Below are 21,189 nucleotides of genomic sequence, written 5' to 3'. Positions count from 1 at the left end.
TATTGCTACTAGTGGCACAGTTACTGCAACTAGTAGGATAGACACTGCTACTAGTTGGACAGTTACTGTTACTAGTAGGGCAGTAATGCTACCAGTAGGACAGCTGCTTTTTCTATTGATTATTACAACTCCTTTTTTACTTTTACTATTATTACGTAATCAGAGAACAAGGTCAAAATTCTTAAGTCAGAGCGATAGCCACTTCCAGGATAGCTACTAGAGGTACCACTAACCCAAAATGAGACCAATGATGAACACATGTCTGTTTTACGTATCTAGTAGTTGAAAAGTTGGCCCTAGGTACTACAGAGCTTTAGAAAATCGAATACCATGTAATCACAGAGTCTTAATTAACCATCATCCGAGGGGTGAACTTGACTTTGATGCTGGAGGTCAGTGACAGCTGGCGAGAACCAGGAATGTATGTGAAATCATCTTCATTTGGTTCACATGCATTACAGTTGTTAACCATTAATCTATTCCTACCCGAAGAAGCATTTATTGCCAGTACAGATGAATTTGCAACATTACAATTAACCGGCCTTTTTATGAAGAGTAAATACAAGTAACCTGTACAACTTCTCACCATAAAGCCCTGATACTGAGTCACAAACGGTCACAAACAAGTGAGATTCTGTTAATCAGGAAAGTCAGAAATGTCAAAACGATTGTCAAATTTGACTTCACTTAATCCGGGTCAGGGCCAAGGTCAAAGGTCAGTTTCCTTATACTGATCCGTGAAGCCACTGGGACGTGCGAACATACTCCGCGTAGGGCAGAAAGGACCAAATCCTTTGCCCGCCTCATGACCGTCTCAGCCTTACCTTTGAAAACACCCACTTTCTTATTATATTTTTATCATAAGGTAATTAAAATTCTATATTAACAATGAAATATATTTACAAAATATTTAATTAACACAACATACAGGAAAAAAAGAATACATGTTATAAGTACAGCAAGAAAGACGCGATAGAAATTAACTACTGGCCACTGAAATGAATCAGCTTTGGATAAGACTGGCGACTTTTCATTTTATTTTGGGCTAGCATTTTGCTGAGAAGTGCTTAGCAGCATAGGTATATTTGACCCGGAGATACTTTTCCGCCACTGCTTTCATTAGTAAAACCAAATGATTATGTGATGATTCAGTATCGTACGTATGTGCATATAATTTAGAAAAAAAATTTCTTTCTTATAAAACACTCTGTCACCGAGATAACAATTTTCTGAAATTTCTTCCTCCCCAAACTCAAGTCTGCATTATTGGTATAGGATAGGCCTACTGACTCACGAAACAACTTTTTACAACACAAACACATTTCTATGACGTCGTCTGACGGGTGAATTAGATGACCTTCACTTCTCAACTTAATCAAAGACTGGATTGCGCCACTGTCACTACCAACAAGGGCATCTACACATGTCTCACACTTTAGAGATTTTTTTTTTTAGTTTGTGCACAACAAATCCAGCTATATACAAGACAACGCTATTTGAACATAGTGGCAGATGACGAGTGCTAGGAATATATGTGTACTCCTCACTATCAACATCTCCAGGTAAAATCCTAAAAATGCCATGATTCAAAATGCTGATCGTAGCCAGAGAAGAATTTATAACTAGAACTGAAGGGTTGCCTAATTGTGTCCCGTTTTTAGAACTACTAGATGTTGTCAGTAATGGACTGATTCTAATGGCGTGCAGTTTCCATGGCGTAGTACATCTTACACGCAATTATGCACCAAAAACCTTTTGTATGCCGCAGAAAACTGACGGACCGTAGGACTGAAAAAAGTTCTACGTGATCCTGCCTCATTTTATGTCATCAAAAATTTTAATTGTGGGTCAGGACACCCAACTGAATTATCATATAAGGTAATTAAACTAAGCATAGAAACTAGAAACCAAGGAATACCATTACTGAGTTTAAGTTCTTTGATGTACTCCTTAGCGTCAGACAAAAAAATCTTGAATCAGTTTTTAATTTTTTTCCTGAAATGGCTTTTTAAAGCCAAAAGAGCATAAATTTCTCGCATTTATTATGTCAAATAGATGGTTGAAAATTGTGATGAACTTAATTGTTGCCTCGCATCCTCGAAATTCTCTGCGGCCATTATAAATACAAAATTCCAGGGATTTTGCGACTGATTCGCTGAGTAGTTGAGCTGCTGGTTTAACATTCAATTTTTTTTCTTTGACCAATCCATATGTGCATATATAAGTTTGTTCCCTAGATGCAAACCTTCATTAGCCTCACATTGTGCAACCTTTCTCTATAAATCCATTTAATTGAATTGTTTTCTCCATCAATAAAATGTTTTCTCTCACCAGGGCTCAAAGAAGATGCAAACTGGTTGCTTAGTTATTGGATGTGGGAATGAATTTTTTAAATTGTCATGGTCTAAACAGTATCCCAGTTGTTTTATCACTGCAGCATTGCTTGACAGACCATCAAATGTCAATGACATAAGAGCAACCCCAGCTGAATGAAGCCTACTTATTAGACATTGCTGAATCAAATTTAGTCGTTCATGAGAACCAAGACCTGCAATCAAGAAGTATACAACAGGCAATTTCCAGCTACCATTTACTGCAGTTACCATAAATACAAGAGCCTTTATAGCTAGGAATGCTATCATTATCTAATTCCGTTCCCAAATCAACAAACCCATAATATTTTCCCATCCCTTTAAAACAATAAAGTGAGAGCTTATGTCCTTCCGGAACAGATATTTGAGCTGAACTGAGCTACGGTTTTTTTGGTAGGTCACGCCGGTCACGCATTGGGTAAGGTGAATGAGCTTTTTTACCCTACACACGCTGACCGAGTCTGCTTCACTAATCTGGGAATAGGACATCTCCCCCTAATTAAACCTCCTTGATCAGGGCATCTCCATAAATCTAACCTCCTTTTGGGACAACATGCCCAAGACATGAACACTTCTTGGCCACCCTTTTGTTGGTTTGGGGGGGTGGGGTGGCAGTTTTCTGCACTCTGCTCATCCATGATTCAGCAGTTCCAGTTCAAGGTATGACAGTGGCAGCGTGAGTGAGCGTTTAAAAGATCATTTAAAAGTGAGAGAGAGAGAGAGAGAGAGAGAGAGAGAGAGAGAGAGAGAGAGAGAGAGAGAGAGAAAGCACTTGTATGGCTTCAGAGAGAGAGAGAGGGAGAGACGTTTAACAGTTGCTGCGAGAGAGAACTACAGTAGACCGACTTGTTCTGGCTGACAGCTTGGTGCACACCATTTTCCCACTTTCCTAAGCTTTTGCTTGCCGTGTTTACTTATAAAACACTACAGACCTAAAAACAATAAAGGAAACGAACTGACCAAATAAAAGATGCTTTCCATACACATTTACGTAGACATACTAATGAGTAATGAAATACCTTCCGTATAGTCCTTTATTATTTGCTAACTTAATTCATCTTTTCCTTTAGGCCTATATTGAAGTATGCAGAATGAGATTGACAGGTCATTCGCACCTGTCCAGGCAAAAATCTTCACTTGTAGGTGTGTGTGACCTACCTAATAGAGTATTGTGACAGGTTACGAGCCTGGGAGGTTACGCCAGAAAGATAGAAACAGTTTAATCCCATTCTGCATATTTACATATAGGCCTAATGAAAACAGGTTAAAGTTGGTGTGTTGGGTAGCATTACTGTAAAACTGTGATTTTACATAAGATATATAACGCTTCATTTTATTATTATTATTATTATTATTATTATTATTATTATTATTATTATTATTATTAAATGCTTCGGTAAAATAAAATTAAATAGAAAGTTGAGTGGGGCAGACCCATATAATACTGCAGATTTAATCAGTCTGAGTTTTAGATATTAAGTTCTACAATGTCTTATATTATCTATATATGATAACAATCTTTGACGATATTATTCCTCAGAGGCATCATGAACTGAATGTGTACCGTCAATGCAAATTTCCTCAGTATTTTCCAATTAGCTTAGCATTCATAACCTGTTAATTACATCCTATAACAGGCTATTCTTTACTACACAATTTCAAGTTGTATTTCTTTTGTTTCTTTAGTGATCAAGGTCATTTTCAGGTCATTTTAATATGCGGGTTCAAGGTCGATGGTCTTCATCAACAGAAAACGAAACCTGATCAAAGAAAACGACGGTATTTGGGCAAATGGGTGTCAAACTTAGAAGTGTTTTTAGACCTGTAATATTTTTTGACGCCAGTTTTAGTAGCCACAAATAAATCAGTCAGCCTATAACATTTAAATATGTAATATGAAATAGCAGATAATGCGAGAGCGTAAGTTTCTAGCCTGAATCAACTGGATTGCTCGTATTGAAAAAGTTATTTCTGATAATTGCATAAAAATATAAGCTCCTAATGCATTTGGCGTATATAGACCTAGTGTACTTTGTAAAGTGTTAGTGACCAGGGGATGATGAAATTCAAGTAATTTTATTAATTTTACTAACAATTTAGCACTAAAAACAACCATTTTGGATTAGTACACATATACACATATATGTATATTTATAATATATATATTATATATATATATAAATTATATATATATATATATATATATATATATATATATATATATATATATATATATATATATATATATATATATATATATATATATATATATATATAATATCATAATTATTGTGCTTTGCTTTCTAATGAACTTAATCATTCTGCTTTCTAACAGATTCCTAAGACTAATCAAGCAAATATCAGTAATCATATATGGATATAACACAGCAACATTTAAAGAAACACAAATGTGTTGAATGATTGTTATATTTTTGTGTATGTAGACACGTAGGCCAATGTAGAATGCTCACGCAGGTCAGGTCATACATGTTTGTTCTCGTTTTACATAGGACTATAATCTAGTAGCTAAGTAAGCCTATAAAATTCTGTTAAAATTTTCCGATATGATTTTTGTCACGTAAACTTCTTTTGCCTATGTAGTTTTCAAAAGCACATGCACATGTGTGCACAGTATGAAGGTTAGGGTTTAAATACTATCATGGACACTTTATAAAGTGTTGATTTTTAATTAATTTTGTCATCATTTATTTCCTATGCAATCTATATGTGTTTTCAGAAGGTAATATAGCCTAAGTGGGTACCTGAAGAAGTAGGTTTTTAGGCTTATGTTCACTTTGTTTGGTTTTATGTACAGCCCTCCACAGGGATAATTCCCTTCCTGGCGGGCCCTTGTACGATTTCAAAATAAGGTGCTTCTTATATTTTATAATTGCCTTTTAGTGTTTTTTCATCAGTATCCTAGCTCCTGCAGAATAGGAGAGGCTTTAGTTCCTTTTTAAATTTGCTTTCTTCTTTATGCTCTTCACTTCAGGCGGTACTTTGTTGTATAGTCTTGGTGCGCAGTGTTCAAGTGCTCTCTCGCCTGACTTACAATTTGTTTTAGGTTCAAATAGCCTATATGCTTCACTTGCATGTCTGATTACAATATTCATTTCAGGTCTAAATGAACTTAAAAACAATTTCTTAGATATGTTGGTTCATCATATTTTAGTGCTTTAAAGACTGCAAGTAGTATTTTATATTCTATTCTAGCTTTCACTGGGAGCCAATGTAGCTCAGTGCTGGGGTTATTCTATCACGGGAACGTAGCCCTTTTATTAACCTGGCGGCTCTATTCTGTACTCCTTGCAATTTCTTAGAAGGTAGTTACGGAGATCGTAGTATATAAGGTTGCAGTCGTCAAGCCTCGAAAGTATTTGGTTGCAAATTGCTGTTTTCAGAGTATCTTCGGTTAGGTATTTTCTAATAAATGCATTGTTTCTAATATGATAGTTACAGGTTTTTGTAATATGCAATATATGGTTCTTCATCGACAATTTATTATCAATAAACACTCCTAAGTTCCTCACTGCTGCTACAATATTTATTGTTGACGAACCAATAGTTATTCTTTTGAACCGTTCATATTTTCTTAGTGCACTGTTAGATCCAAATAGCATACACTCAGCTTTGTCTTCATTAAGTTTCAGTTTCTTCCCGACATCCATTTTTTGATATCTTTCATTATTGTATCAGTTTTACTAATGGCGTCTTCTACCGTTTCAACAGGAAAATAGAACCGAGTGTCATCAGCATACAGTTTATACTTAACCTTGTGCTTATAAGAATTCTAGATAGTTCAGTTGTGTAAATACCAAATAGCAGTGGACCCAAATCGCTGCCTTTGGGCACTCCTTTTGTTAGGCCTTTTTCCTGATTTCACATTTGATATAGCCACTGTAACCTTCCTGTTTTCTAAGTAGCTTTTGTACCATTTGTGTGCATCATCTGCGATGCCTACTGCTCTCAGGCCTTCAAGCAGTAGATTGTGGTCAACTGTGTCAAATGCTGCACTTAGGTCAAGCATAACCAGGATGCCACATTTTCCATTTGCTATAATTTCTACCATATCATGTATAATTGCACACAATGTAGTGTCTGTTGTGTGTTTTTTTCTGTATGCTGACTGATCATCAGGTATAATGTTGAGTTGTTTCAAGTGTTTCCATATTTTTTTGTGAACTTTCGTTTCTATAAGTTTTATTAAGTACGATAGGTTCGATATTGGTCAATAGAAGCTTAGATTTTCTTTATCGCCTTTTCCTTCATAGGCCGGGTTTAGAAAAGCAAGCTTAACACTATTTGGGAAGGATGCCTGTGCTAGACTCATGTTGACAATATCAAAACATGGCTCCCGCAACTGATCAAAGTTTTTTGCCTCATTTATATCCTTTATGGGAAACAGGCCATTTTCACACTAGGTGTTTTTTACTTTTCTCATCGTTTTTCCAAAGTCATGTTTAGTTCTTTAAACGTACTGAATATGCTATTTCTCATTGCGATCACCGGGAGATCAGGAGGGACTTCCTTATCTGAACTCTGACAGATTCTTTCAATTTTTTCTTCAAAGTAGTTCACAGTTATCGGCCAGGTTTTTGTAATCACTAGTTACATCAGGTAGAACTTTTTCTTTCTTGAGTCCCAATATTCCGGCTAATTGTCATGGATTTTTTTGGATTTTTCTCTACACTATAACATTTTATTGTAATATATTTTCTTGGTTTTCATAATCAAGTCGTTGTACTGATTTCTAGCTGTTTTATATGGCGACCAATTTTCACTACTTCTTGATTCTGTCGATCTTTTCCATAGATCTTCCATTTTTCTTTTCTTTGTCTTAGCTTCTCATAATTCACTGTCAAACCATTTGGCATTTTCTTTAACTATTATTTGCCTTTTGACTTCTGGACATTTATCGTTGTAGCTTGACGCCAATGTACTTTGCTACAGAATGTAAAACAGCTTACACATAGGCCTTTGATCGCCTGTCAAGGTATTCCTCAAATTACACTTGCACTCCTGCCTTGTTTCTCTTATTTTCTTTATGCTCTCAACAATAAATTCATCAGCTTTAAAGTTGGTTTTGTTTCTGTAAGTGATAGTATTTTTCAGTGGATAGCCTTTCCTGATACTTATACTAAATGTAACTAATTTATGTATGTCATGTCGAGTCATATTCATTAGGCTGCCAGTGAGTTAATGTGTTATAGGATCTCTCTCTCTCTCTCTCTCTCTCTCTCTCTCTCTCTCTCTCTCTCTCTCTCTCTCTCTCTCTCGAGTAAAAATACGTTCAGTTGCCTGAAATATGTTTAAAGAGAGGAACAGACATTGTGCATCTATAGGCTGATGATCGGAAGATGGCGCTACCACACATCTTCAGAGCCAAGAAAATTGTCTCTCCTGCTTTTCAAACCTTTCCAGACTGCTCATATCGGCAGTTGCTAACTTAATAATCTACGCGAGTCCTACAAATGACTTTATTCGTAAGTAATGAATATCAGATTTGAGATAAGAGCACGTTGACTTACAAAGGGAGGCTGAAGCTGTGTCAAGTTTAGAGGAAGATAAAGCGCGGGAAAGTACGAGAATTTCAAAGAAGCCATCAGCGTTAGTCGTCATTGGAGGCCATGATGACCATCCTGATAATTATGATGATCATTGTACTGTACATTCCACTTACACAAATAACAAATTCGTGTTATTTTCATAAAAAAAGTAGGATTACTGTCAAGTGAGAGGGTAATGGCCAAGTCAGTTTAGTCCTATATATATATATTATAGTGGCCTCCGGGTACGCCAAAGCCGCTGCTTGACGTAACATGAAACCAAAGTTATAATTCAGCAGGAGTATTTTAAACTTAATTTAAAGCCAGAAACTTAACTTAAACGTTTTAACACTTGATTTAAGCCATTTTAATTAATATTTCATCATCGGAGACCCTAACAGAGACAAGCAAGAGAAAACGGGTAACAAAAGGCGGTACGTCACGTAAAACCGAAAATATAATTCAACGAAAGTTTTTAAACAATTCAAGATCAGAAACGTAAATTCGAGCTTTCGCCACTTGAATTAAGACTTTTTAACTAATATTTCATCGTCGGAGACATTTTGAAACAACAAAAAACGGGAAACCGAAGGCGGTGTCGAATAGACTGAGACATTCCTTGTCAGCTTCTCAGACTCCTTCGTCCTTCCTGAATCCTGATCATTAGTATCAATTAAGACCCCGTAGTGAAAAGATGTGCTCTCGCGTGTGCGTTTGTAGTTGCCACTTATTTGTGTGTTTTAACGAACAAAGTTATGTGTATTTAGGCAGACAATACAATAATTAATATTTCTTGATAATTTATTAAATTCGTAAGTTTTTCTCGAATTATTGCTTATATATTTGCATTTGTGGCTCAGGTGACATAACATAGGCCTAGTGTGAACGAGTCTAATTCTCTATGTTAATTTCGACTTGTTAATTTTAACAACTGTTAAAATGGTTAATTAATAGATAAAATAAGTGTTTTTTTAGTTTTATATATAATTTTTAAGTGTTATATGATATTCCCGCCTTTAATAGTGAAAGAGGAGTCTTGTCAAAGCATCTTTGGAAAGCCAAGTTTAATTTTTTAGGCCTATTAAGATTTAGGCCGATTTTTTTTTTATTATATTTAAGTGTTTCTGGTGTAAGTTCGTGTAATATTTATTCGTTATCACCAAGTGGCGTTAGTGTAATTTGTGTAATTATAGTAAAGTGATCAGAAAGAAAGTTTAACGAAACCAGTTGATTGGGGGAGATGTATAGGCTTACACCTAGGCCTATGGGGCCTTTTTGGTGAAGAAGCTTGGCCCTTGGCCAATGAAAGGTAAACTTGCATAAAAATCAACCAATTTTTATATATTTCCTGCTTTTCAGTTCTTTACTCATTAATTTGTCGTGATTATTTAATTGCTCAACCATTAACTTGTATAGACTTAGACTACGCAGATAATTCCTACTAACTGTCTTTGATGATGAAATTTACTCGGAAGGCCTAGGCTTATGGACTCTTTTCGTGAAGAATCTTACCTATTTTTTGTGCTTTCCATTTATTATTTCGCAGTTCTTCGTAATTATTTATATTGCAACTGACAAACCTCTCTCCTATAATAGGCCTAGGGTATGTGGATAATCATTACTAACCCCCTCTTTAATGATAAAATTTATTCGGAAGGGTTAAGCCTATGGACTCTTTTGGTGAAGAATCTTTCCCGTTTTTGTGTTTTTATATATATTTTTTGCTTTAAATTTCTTTTTTTTTTCGTAGCTTTTCATAATTATTTTTAGTAGCAACTGGCAAACCACTATCCTGTATAGGCCTAGAGTATATGAATAACTCCTACAAACTTTATCCCTAATAATGAAATTTATTCAAAACACACGACGAATATGATACAAATGTGCAGTGGAAGTTGCGTACTGCCCTCTACAATCGCACTTAGGCTAGGCCTAAATTTAGCAGTGATGGTGCTCTTTGTTTGTAACCTGGTGTTTTCAGCCATGAGAAATGATGAGAATGTGAAAAAAACTGGGAGTTACTGTAACCTAACTTTTCTAATCTAACCTTGCTCATGTCCTTCTTGAGCATGCCAGGAACCAGCACCTCCCCCCCACACAAACACTCAGACCTAATCTGGCCCTAAAAGTATGACATCTTAGTGTTATTATATACTTTTTTTTTTAGATTTTGGGAGTTACTCAGGGTAGATTATCCATTTACATCATGAAAAATATCAAAATAATCTGACTCATTTGAAAATAAATAAAAAAAAACCATTTTCACTGGTTGTAGAAAGAACAGAGGGTAAATTTTTATTGGACCCATAACCGTAATCCAGAGATGAAAACATGATTTGCCAATGTTTTATATTGTGTTATGAACGTTTCTGACGTTCATTTCGGTAACAAATTAGTAGTTTTAAGGATACTGGACTTTATATATATATATATATATATATATATATATATATATATATATATATATATATATATATATATATATATAAAGTCTAGTATCCTTAAAACTACTAATTTAGATTACAAATATGAACGTCAGAAACATATTTTCATCTCTGGATGGCTGCAATATAAAACATTGCCAAATCATATTTTCATCTCTGGATTAAGATTCATGCTTTTGGGGCCAGATTGGGTCTGAGTGGGTCCAATAAAAATTAGATTAGAAGATTATCTGGTACCCTCTGTTCTTTCTACAACCAGTTTGTAGGAGTTATCCATATACTCTAGGACAGTTGCCACTAAAAATAATTACGAAAAGCTACGAAAAAAAAAAAAAAAATTTAAAGCGAAAAATGTACAAAAAAAACACAAAAACTGGAAAGATTCTTCACCAAAAGAGTCCATAGGGTTAACCCTTCTGAATAAATTTTATCATTGAAGATAGGGTTGGTAGGGGTTATCCACATATAGCCTATATATGTACACATACACATAGAAACACATACAAACACACATATATATATATATATATATATATATATATATATATATATATATATATATATATATATATATATATATGCATAATTGTAAAATTGTCTCTATTAGATCAAAGGAAATGGTGTTATGACTTGAAAAATCAAATTACAAAGTGGTCTTGAGTTGAGTAATAATATAATATCCCTTGTGTTGATAACTGCCTGATAGTAAACGCTAATTTTGAAAGCAATGTTTCATGCTCTGTCACATATTGTACGTGGCATATTAAATTCGCATATTTAATTAGTTTACATTTGCTCATACATGTGCTTCCTTATGCATAGATGTTTTACATATTTCTCATACATATGCTTCCATGTAGATGTTTTACATATTTCTCATACAAATGCTTCCATATAGATGTTTTACATATTTCTCATACATATGCTTCCATATAGATGTTCTGCACATTTCTCATACATATGCTTTCATATAGATACATATTTCTCATACATGTGCTTCCATATAGATGTTTTACATATTTCTCATACAAATGCTTCCATATAGATGTTTTACATATTTCTCATACATATGCTTCCATATAGATGTTTTGCACATTTATCATACATATGCTTTCATATAGATACATATTTCTCATACATATGCTTCCATATAGATGTTTTGCATATTTCTCACACATATGCTTCCATATATATGTTGTACATATTTCTCATACAGATGTTTTACATATTTCTCATACATTTATTTCAATATAGATGTTTTACATATTTCTCATACATATGCTTCCATACAGATGTTTTACATATTTCTCATACATATGCTTCCATATAGATGTTTTACATATTTCTCATACATATGCTTCCATATAGATGTTCTGCACATTTCTCATAATATGCTTTCATATAGATACATATTTCTCATACATGTGCTTCCATATAGATGTTTTACATATTTCTCATACAAATGCTTCCATATAGATGTTTTACATATTTCTCATACATATGCTTCCATATAGATGTTTTGCACATTTCTCATACATATGCTTTCATATAGATACATATTTCTCATACATATGCTTCCATATAGATGTTTTGCATATTTCTCATACATATGCTTCCCTATAGATGTTTTACATATTTCTCATACAGATGTTTTACATATTTCTCATACATTTGCTTCAATATAGATGTTTTACATATTTCTCATTCCACATATGTTCTCCATATAGATGTTTTTTCTCATACACATAAATTTCTCATACATATGCTTCCATATAGATGTTCTGCACATTTCTCATACATATGCAAGCCCTTTGTTGGCCGAACCGGTTGAGCTTCAGACTGTCATTCGATGGGCCGGTTTCAATTCCATACATATGCTTCCGGCTGATGAATTTCTCATACATATGTTAGATGTTCTGAATTTATTTCTGGTGATAGAAATTCATTTCTCGCTGTAATGTATTCTTTCCACAATAGATGTTTTCCCGTTGCTAAGTAACCAATTGGTTCTTAGCCACGTAAAATAAGTCTAATCCTTCAGATGTTTTGCCAGCCCTCTCTCCATAGAGCTGTTAATCAGCTCAGTGGTCTGCATATAAAACTAAGGTATATTAACTTAACTCATACATATGCTTTCATATAGATACATATTTCTCATACATGTGCTTCCATATAGATGTTCTGCACATTTCTCATACATATGCTTTCATATAGATACATATTTCTCATACATATGCTTCTATATAGATGTTTTACATATTTCTCATACTTATGCTTCCATATAGATGTTTTACATATTTCTCATACAGATGTTTTACATATTTCTCATACATATGCTTCCATATAGATGTTTTACATATTCCTCATACATATGCTTCCATACAGATGTTTTACATATTTCTCATACATATGCTACCATATAGATGTTTTACATATTTCTCATACATATGCTTCTATATAGATGTTTTACATATTTCTCATATAAACATATGCTTCCATATAGATGTTTTACATATTTCTCATACACATCCTTCCATGTAGACGTTTTACATATTTCTCATATGCATCCTTCCATATAGATGTTTTACATATTTCTCATACATATGCTACCATATAGATGTTCTGCACATTTCTCATACATATGCTTCCATGTAGATGTTCTACACATTTCTCATACATATGCTTCCATGTAGATGTTCTACACATTTCTCATACATATGCTTCCATGTAGATGTTCTACACATTTCTCATACATATGCTTCCATGTAGATGTTCTACACATTTCTCATACATATGCATCCATATAGATGTTTTACATATTTATCATACATATGCTACCATATAGATGTTTTACATATTTCTGTTACTGCAGGTGCAAGCTAAATCTACCAAGACAGACTTCAAGAAGACCAGGAGAGGATCTCCATTTCCCCACTCTATTCCAGACATTTTGTTCAAAGAGATCAAAGAAATTAAGGTAATGTCAACATAAATTTAAGTTAGTATTACTTTATTCTATTGAAAGCAAGTTGTATGGACTGTGTTATATTCCTGACTGGTTTTTTCTGTTGAGATGTTCACAAGAGGGCTAGCTGCATAAATGTACAAAATATACGCATTTATAGCCTATAATAAATACCACATGATTTCTATATTTATATATATATATATATATATATATATATATATATATATATATATATATATATATATATATAGCCTATATATTTCTATAAATAACATATATATATTATATATATATATATATATATATATATATATATATATATATATATATATATATATATAATATATATATATATGTATATATATATATTTATTTTTATATGTTTTATATATATATATATATATATGTATATATATAAATATATATATAATATATATATATATATAATATATATGTATATATATATATATGTGTGTAATTGTTTTTCCCTTTTATTTGTGAATCATTTATGAATACTAGTTGTCTAATTGAATTCAACATTGAAGTCGGTGTTTTCCTCAAGTTTTTGATGTGATATAAACAGCTTTAACACTTGTCAGAAATGCCTCTCACCCACCCTTGGGGACCTCAGTGGGAACCAGTATTTTGGGCTGAAAATACAAATAATAACAATAATAATGAAGTAGGGGGATATATTACATGGATTAGTTGTAACCTTACTTGGAGTGTTGGGTCTTGCCTAACTGGAGGGGATCCCCTGGACCCAACCTGACCTAGAGTGTCGTAAATCAAGAATGCAACCTAACCTGAGCTAACCTCCTCAACCTGCAGGGCTTTGCACCTCAGTACCCTCTATCTAATCTGACCTGGAACATCTTAATATTTATAGCAGAAGTATTTACAGAGATGTATTCTGACATACTTTACCCTCACAACATAACATAAACCTGGGATGTCAGGTTCTACCTGGTCCCCACTTTGAATTTTTTGAAATTCTGTAATCGTTTTAAAAGGTATTAGGGCCAGCATTTGTCTCTGCTAGAAACTGTGGGTATGGATGGGGTTGGAAAGTGGTGGGGAATAGTTAACAAAGCATTTTTGACAGAGTTTTAAAAAAATCTCAATCATGTGAAAACAAGGGTTAAAACAACATGAGATGATATACTATACTGAAATGTGCTACCGTATGTAAAATTCTTTAAAAGCTTAAAAATGTTAAAAATATTCTCTTGTTTACATGATGTTCGGCTACAGTTTGCACTGCACAGTTGAATTTACGTAGTTCCAGTGTTCATTCATCATCCATAGAAACACATGAATCGATAAAAAATGCCAGATCAAATAAAAATATGTTAAAATTATACACAGTATTGAAATGTACATTAAATATGCAGTAAAATCATTTAAAAGCTTAAAATTGTTAAGAACATCTTCATATTTACATGACACATGGCTACGGTATGCACTGTATATACTGTTGTAAACATGTAGTTCAAGCTTTCAGTCATCAGTCATAAAAAACAAAAATCAATAGAAAAATGCCAAACAAATGTTTAAAATACAAAATAATACTTGTAAAGTACAGGGTTTGTAAACACAGTAAAGCCATTTAAAAGCTTTCAAATATAAAAAATACTTAGGCAGGCTATAGGTGCAACAGGTATGAATGATGAATTAACAGTCCATGACTTGGTATGTTTACGACATCTGCAAGGCTGTCCTGAATATAAACGCCGCTTGGTAGGAAATTTTTCCCATGGGTATGGATGGTGCCTGGAAGAAACTTCCTTCAGATTTTTTCACGATTTCAAGGGCTTTGCAGAGGAGGACGTGAGTAAACCCTGGTAACAATGAGCAGTGAGCTGGAAATGGGCTTGGAGGAGGAGGATTTTGTCCTGTTATCAAAGGAACGTGTATAAATTTACTGTATTATGAAGACAGCAAACTGTTTAACAATCTAACGGCTCATTGCACATTGACAGTATAGTATTAAGAATGTTCATTGGATTGCTTATGATGTATACAGCACTACTTACATATAAGTTTTTGTTTTTTATTACAATATGTAAAATTAATATGTATGAACATATTTTCAAACGAAGCAAAATACCTCACTATCAACAACTTATTGTACATGTACAGGATTAGTAATCTTACCGGGTTGCTTATAGGGGTTTATAGTGGGTCTAGGTAGTTTTTTAAGTTTATCTAACCTAGGCCATTTTTCGACTTTAGTTGTGTGTCTTGGAATGAATGAACAACTTAGTCTGAGGTATCATTTTACAGAGTACAAAATTGATTTAAATAGTTTTTGGTAGCTTGTAAAATGACAAATAAAAGCTTTCATACAATTTGCCTAAGTCAAATATTAACGGCACTGTGCATTCCCCAATACCTCCGAAATTGTAACAACCATTTGACAATTCTCCATACCCCATCAAAACACCTTTGTCTTATTTTAAGATTCATGGGTACAGTCTGCTATGAAATTAATATACCTATTTCTGCAAGGAATTGTGCTGTGAATGACATTACTCAGACAACATTATCAGCTAGTAAATGAAAAATATTAGGAGGAAAAGATGAAACAATAATTGCAGTTGTGTGTATGACTATAAGGAGTATTGAATGTCTGGCATTCTTATTCCAATAAAGGCATATCAGGTGTTCAGAACCCATTATTGCATTGATTTTGTGTTGGGTTTAGTTTACAGCCCCATCCCTTGTATAAAACAGATGTTCTACAGTGGACTTGATTGTTGGCAATAGGAAATAAAAAAACGATCTATTTTGTTTATTGTAAAATAACTGATAATTTTGGCAACAAACTTTTAAAGGGCAACAGAATCATAGGCAGCAACATAAGTTTAACTCTACTTTCTTACATCATGGAATTGGTTGTACAGTTAGTTCCAAAAGTGAAGATACAAATTTCAAAATTGATCGTACTTCTTTAGAAACTCTCGTGGGGTTGCGAGTTAGTATATTTTATTCCAAGTATTGTCATCCTCTTTATCTGATAATAAGTATCAGTGATTAACTGTAGAACCACAGGAGGTATTTCCCCAGTGAATGGTCAATGTTAGTTCAGTATTTGTTTATTAAAAGAAAGAAAAAAAAGAATCCCCCAAAAAAAAAGAGAATTTCCCCGTAGAAACATCTGCGGCACTCAATGTGTGATATCAAGTGTTTACCATTGAGTGGCAGCATTGGCCTAATGTGATTTGTAAATTAACTTTCTACTTTTATAGCGTCATATCGAAAGTTATTATGATTTCTTTTGATAAAGCACAAAGAAGTTTAGCATCTGATTGAATGAAATATAAATAAGACACAAGTTGGTGTGAAAAAAAAAAAACGAAATCCAAGTTATATGCACGTTTAGCACTGGTTACATGGTTAGGCCTATTTCAGTAATCAAGGAAATATATTTTCCAGCTTGTTATTTAATAAATTGAGTTGTTTGGATATCTAGATGGTTGTAAACATGATTTTTCATTAATTAGGTTTCATTATCAAGTCAAGGGAAATGAAGTCTAGGCCTAAGTTAAGTCAAGGAAAATGAGGAAGTCTAGGCCTAAGTCAAGTCAGGAAAGTGGGGAAGTCTAGGCCTAAGTCAAGTCAGGGAAAGTGAGGAAGTCTAGGCTTAAGCCAAGTCAGAGGAAATGACGAAGTCTAGGCCTAAGCCAAGGCAGGGAAAGTGAGGAAGTCTAGACCTGAGCCAAGCCCGGGGAAGTGAGGAAGTCTAGGCTGAAGTCGAGTCAGGGGAAGTGAGGAAGTGTACGCCAAAGTCAAGGCCGGGGAAGTGAGGAAGTCTAGGCCTAAGCCAAGGCAGAGGAAGTGAGGAAGTCAGATAGATGAATTTCCAGTTGTTTTTGGTCAACCTGGGTGGATCTTAGACTTGAATGATTTGGGAACACTTTTATTGTTTGGAGAAGCCCTCTGTATTTGTAACGGTTCTGTATTTGTAACGGAAAACCTGTTTGCAATCAAGTTTACCCTTTCATTAGTGGTTACTTTGTCAGTTATTGCAAACATAATAAAGGAGGGAACTTATTTACCTGTTTATTCAATATTACTGGCTGGCGATGGGGGTATTGGGGCAAAGTCCCCCCCCCACCCTAGTAGGACACGGCTGGTGATTCATAGGTTCGGTGATAATGTTATGTTTGTGTCGTAGGTCGAAACCGAAGCCAAAGCTGAAGTAGAGTCCGAATGGTCGGGTCCTAGAAGCTAAAATCAGAACTACCAACCACACCCAACTTCTCTGTTGAATCTAGGTGCATTCATGGTTGATTATGTTTAATGTTACGGAGATTTTCCCTTTATATTCTATTGATACTTGCATGGTTTTATGCATCTTCGCTAAAATAATTGATAATACACTATGATATTAAATATTTGTTTCCACATTGCTCGAAATATACAAAGGTAATTTTGGTAATCCTGTGTTGAACGAAAATTTCAAATTGTTTTGTTTCTATAGTCTGAAGTAATTACTATACTTTGAAATAATTACTATTACCGTAATTTTTTCTTATGATTCTTATAAATATCATAGATTTGATATTTGTGCATCATATGTTAGCATTATTTTGCTTGATAGAGCTTTCAATGCAGAAAAAAAAGTTTTTCAGCTATGTGCTGTAGTTGCCAGTTAGTGAATTTCGAACGAAATCCTCTGAAATTTGTAGCTTCACTTTTGGAACTTACTGTACATAGCATAAATTTGATCTTTGACAATGAGAGGCATGACAGAACATGAAACACGCCTTGTTAGGGAAACAATAAATGCAATGATGCTTTAGCCAATTTATTTGCCACTTATGACATGGATTTCAATACATAATCAAAACAAAGTAGGAGGGAAGTATCCTATACTCCTTTTTGACATGTAGATTTCATGTTAATATTTCACTAGTTAAAAAAAAATTTTGTGATAATGTGAAAGCTATTAACGATCTTGTGCTAACACCTGAAAACTTTTGGGGATTTCACAGGAAAGGGAGAAGAAATTGATCTTAAGTGCTTAGGTTACTCGAGAGAAATTCTACTACAAACCATCTAAGGTTTCTTTTTTCTAACAAGGGTACTACAAAAGACCAAAGTTTCCTTTAACAAGATACAGAATGGAGAATATTAATATTCACACAGAAAGCTGATAGGATTTGTTGAAAAGCTCACACGGTGCTCAGTGGCTTCTGAAAAACGCGGCTTTCCAATGTCTTCTGGTTTGTCTAAGTTCTTCGAATCCCTTAAGATAATGCGGTCAGTTCATTGTTTGTCTGAAATATAAATGACATACTGTACTGTACGTTTGCATGGATAACCTGGCTAAATACACTGTGAGTTCCAGTAGGAAACAAGGAAACAAGTCAGTGACTAGAGTTTTCTTGTAACGATGTGATGCCAGATGATTTATAGAAATGAAGAAAAATAAGGTCACACATTTATAATTCAATGTTTAAATGATTAAATGACTGTGGATATATAAGATGGACTTAAACTAACTGCTAATGCAAATTTACCTATTGCTCCATCTAGATGGAGGTGAAAGTTTCTTCTCACTTCTGTGGCAAAACGACATTCTGTATGATCTGTAGAGACAAACGATTCCTTTTGCTTGCCTGTAATGGAGATGTCAATGTCAACAAATGAAGGCAATGGACAGCTTCTTTTTCTGATGTTACCCTTAGGGGGAGATGAGCAAAGTAACTAAAGAGGCTTCACTGTGCACAAGACCTCATCAAAAAACTCATTTTATAATATTTCACATTGTTGGGAAGCCTCTCAGGTAGACTGGACTTCGTGAATGCAAATACACACGTGTACGAAAGCATTTGGTACGATACCTCATGTGGTGGAATCACCACTTCTGGTGTTACAGAAGTCTTCGTTGTTGTTGCTGAAAAAAAGGTTGAGAGTTACAGCTCACCTTCATTATGAAATCATGATGTATTTATCGCCCATAGGCAAACCTATTAGAAACATGTAAGAGTCATTTTGGTTATCTACAATCTAGAATGCGGTAATTGTAGTGGATCAGTAATTGTTCAAGGATAAAGCTGATTAGTCATACTATTAAATGTGCAAAATTAGATGGTATGAATCTAAGGTAGATTTTACTTCTAGCTAAAAACTAGACTAGACTGGACAGTCTAACTCTGAAAGTAAACTTGCCCATGCATATATGTAAGATATATGCATGAATTAACACGTGTAACTTAAAATGATTGATATCTGAGAGTAAAGGTAAGTGCCTTTGCATTACCACTTAGCAGTTTCTGACTGGGTATTAAAAATTATTGGTTAATTTATGGGAGTAAACTATTTGTGCTTGAAGACTAAAACTCAGTGGCTTCTTTACAGGATTAAACTACCTGAACATTGAGGCTAAGTGTTTGCAGCTGGTGGAAACTTATACTTTGAATTATTCCTAAAATTGCACTGTTTTCTCCCTAATCATCATGTGTAGTACCAATGTCTATGCAAAAAAAAAAAAGCAAGTGTTACCAGAAAACAGGTAACAGCTACGCCACAAAGATAGATCACCTTACTTGTTGATAGAGATGCCATCAGTTCTTGCTGGAGTGTGTTTATCCACGTGATAGCTTCTTCGGTGGCGTTCAAGAGTCTAGGTATGTCGCTGGGGGGGAAGCTGACCGTCCCGTTCTCCACGAGAGCCACGAACTCGATGAGCAAATCGGTCATACACTCGATCTCCCCTGGATTGCTGCTGGCATTCAGAGATAAGAAGTAGTTCACCAAGTTCATGTAAACATTCGCTGGAGTATCCGCCATGGAGCTTCCCAGTCCGCAGTAGTCCGAGAGGACAATTGTATTGTTGTTGGGCATTGTCACTGAGTACAAGGCACGTCGCCTTTGTTGTTTTTTGGCCGACGAATTGCTTATTGCAGAAGAAGCATTGCCTAAGGCACCACTTGCTTTGCTGAGAGCTAACTCAAACCAGTAGAGTTCTGCAAGATGAAGAAAGTAAGCAAATCGACATGATTTTGAAGCAGAAGTTAAATGATGAAGAGAATATAAGAGAGAACTTAACACTTCGATTAAAACTGGGTTATCAAACGGTGATTTTAGGAAGGTCAGAAATTGGCTTTTATAACATTTGGTTTAGACGTTAACAAAAGATGAATCTCGTAGTATAAATAACGCTAACTCAGTTCTTAGCAACTTTTTTTAATACTAGCCGGCTGAAATTCGTTGCATGTGAACATGCATTTGGAGATTGTGAAGTATACCTGCGTAAGAAAGTTATACAGATAGTTTAAAGAATCAAATAATCTCTGAAACGGACAGGACGACTATAATTATTTTAACAAGGCTGAGGATTGGTCACTGCCGACTGACACATTCTGGTTCACTGCTTTTAGTATGTAAAGTCCCCGCTCAACGGGTTCTCTATGATGAACATCCCGTTTTCTGCGGTGCCTTCACAGCCGACGTGAGGTCGCACGTACACAATCTTATTATCATTATTGTGATTTGTATATTTATTACCTGTTCAATTGCCCTTGTACCACGTATATGTGTCAGAGTATTTTTATGTCCAACGAGCTATTGTTAATCATCATGTTTTCTATATGTACCTGTCCTGTTTTGTGTAGAGAAATAGTTTGACCTCAGGTCACTTGTAAATTTTTTGTACTCGCGGTCTCTGCGTATACGCAGACGTCCGCACGCCACTTTATAAGCGGGTTGCTTCATCAGTTAACCTGGGCAACACAGTACATACAAGACCCAGCCCAAAACATGAACCAACTGCAAGAGGACTTTGAGAAGAGCCTACACAGTGCAGCAAATGCTTCCATGCCAAAGAGAACCTTTGGTACAAACAAAAC

The 21,189-nt window shown here is 34.6% G+C and overlaps 1 protein-coding gene and 1 long non-coding RNA gene across 6 annotated transcripts in view; one reads left to right on the top strand and one right to left on the bottom strand.

Moving 5' to 3' along the window:
* LOC136826262 (uncharacterized) overlaps window positions 1–21,189 on the top strand; it is a 246,992-nt gene that overhangs the window by 14,822 nt on the left and 210,981 nt on the right. For 3 of the 5 annotated variants that reach the window (XR_010849572.1, XR_010849568.1, XR_010849570.1), the window contains exon 2: window positions 13,235–13,339. This is a non-coding gene — a long non-coding RNA (uncharacterized lncRNA). Of the gene's footprint in view, window positions 1–8,612; window positions 9,228–13,234; window positions 13,340–21,189 lie in introns of those variants that run through there. The other 2 variants (XR_010849571.1, XR_010849569.1) reach the window with 2 other exon arrangements.
* LOC136825960 (uncharacterized) lies at window positions 18,184–20,371 on the bottom strand. The gene is made up of 4 exons (XM_067082825.1): window positions 19,888–20,371; window positions 19,183–19,235; window positions 18,859–18,957; window positions 18,184–18,615 (listed from the first exon to the last, which is right to left on the bottom strand). Exons 1-3 carry the CDS (start codon window positions 20,183–20,185, stop codon window positions 18,895–18,897), a joined length of 414 nt encoding a protein of 137 aa, XP_066938926.1. The 5' UTR covers window positions 20,186–20,371; the 3' UTR covers window positions 18,184–18,615; window positions 18,859–18,894.

The sequence above is a fragment of the Macrobrachium rosenbergii genome, chromosome 40 (assembly GCF_040412425.1).
Source record: "Macrobrachium rosenbergii isolate ZJJX-2024 chromosome 40, ASM4041242v1, whole genome shotgun sequence".
NCBI classification, from domain to species: domain Eukaryota; kingdom Metazoa; phylum Arthropoda; class Malacostraca; order Decapoda; family Palaemonidae; genus Macrobrachium; species Macrobrachium rosenbergii.
Note: the sequence above shows the minus strand (reverse complement) of the source record. Positions and strands in the feature narration are given on the sequence as shown.

Excerpts from the sequence above, each read along its gene's own strand:
- LOC136825960 (XM_067082825.1), bottom strand. The coding sequence starts at position 20,185 with ATGCCCAACAACAATACAATTGTCCTCTCGGACTACTGCGGACTGGGA. Across the intron at positions 19,236-19,887 it reads GATGGCATCTCTATCAACAA|CAACAACAACGAAGACTTCT; the intron begins GTAAGGTGATCT and ends CCTTTTTTTCAG. Across the intron at positions 18,958-19,182 it reads TGGTGATTCCACCACATGAG|GCAAGCAAAAGGAATCGTTT; the intron begins GTATCGTACCAA and ends TCTCCATTACAG.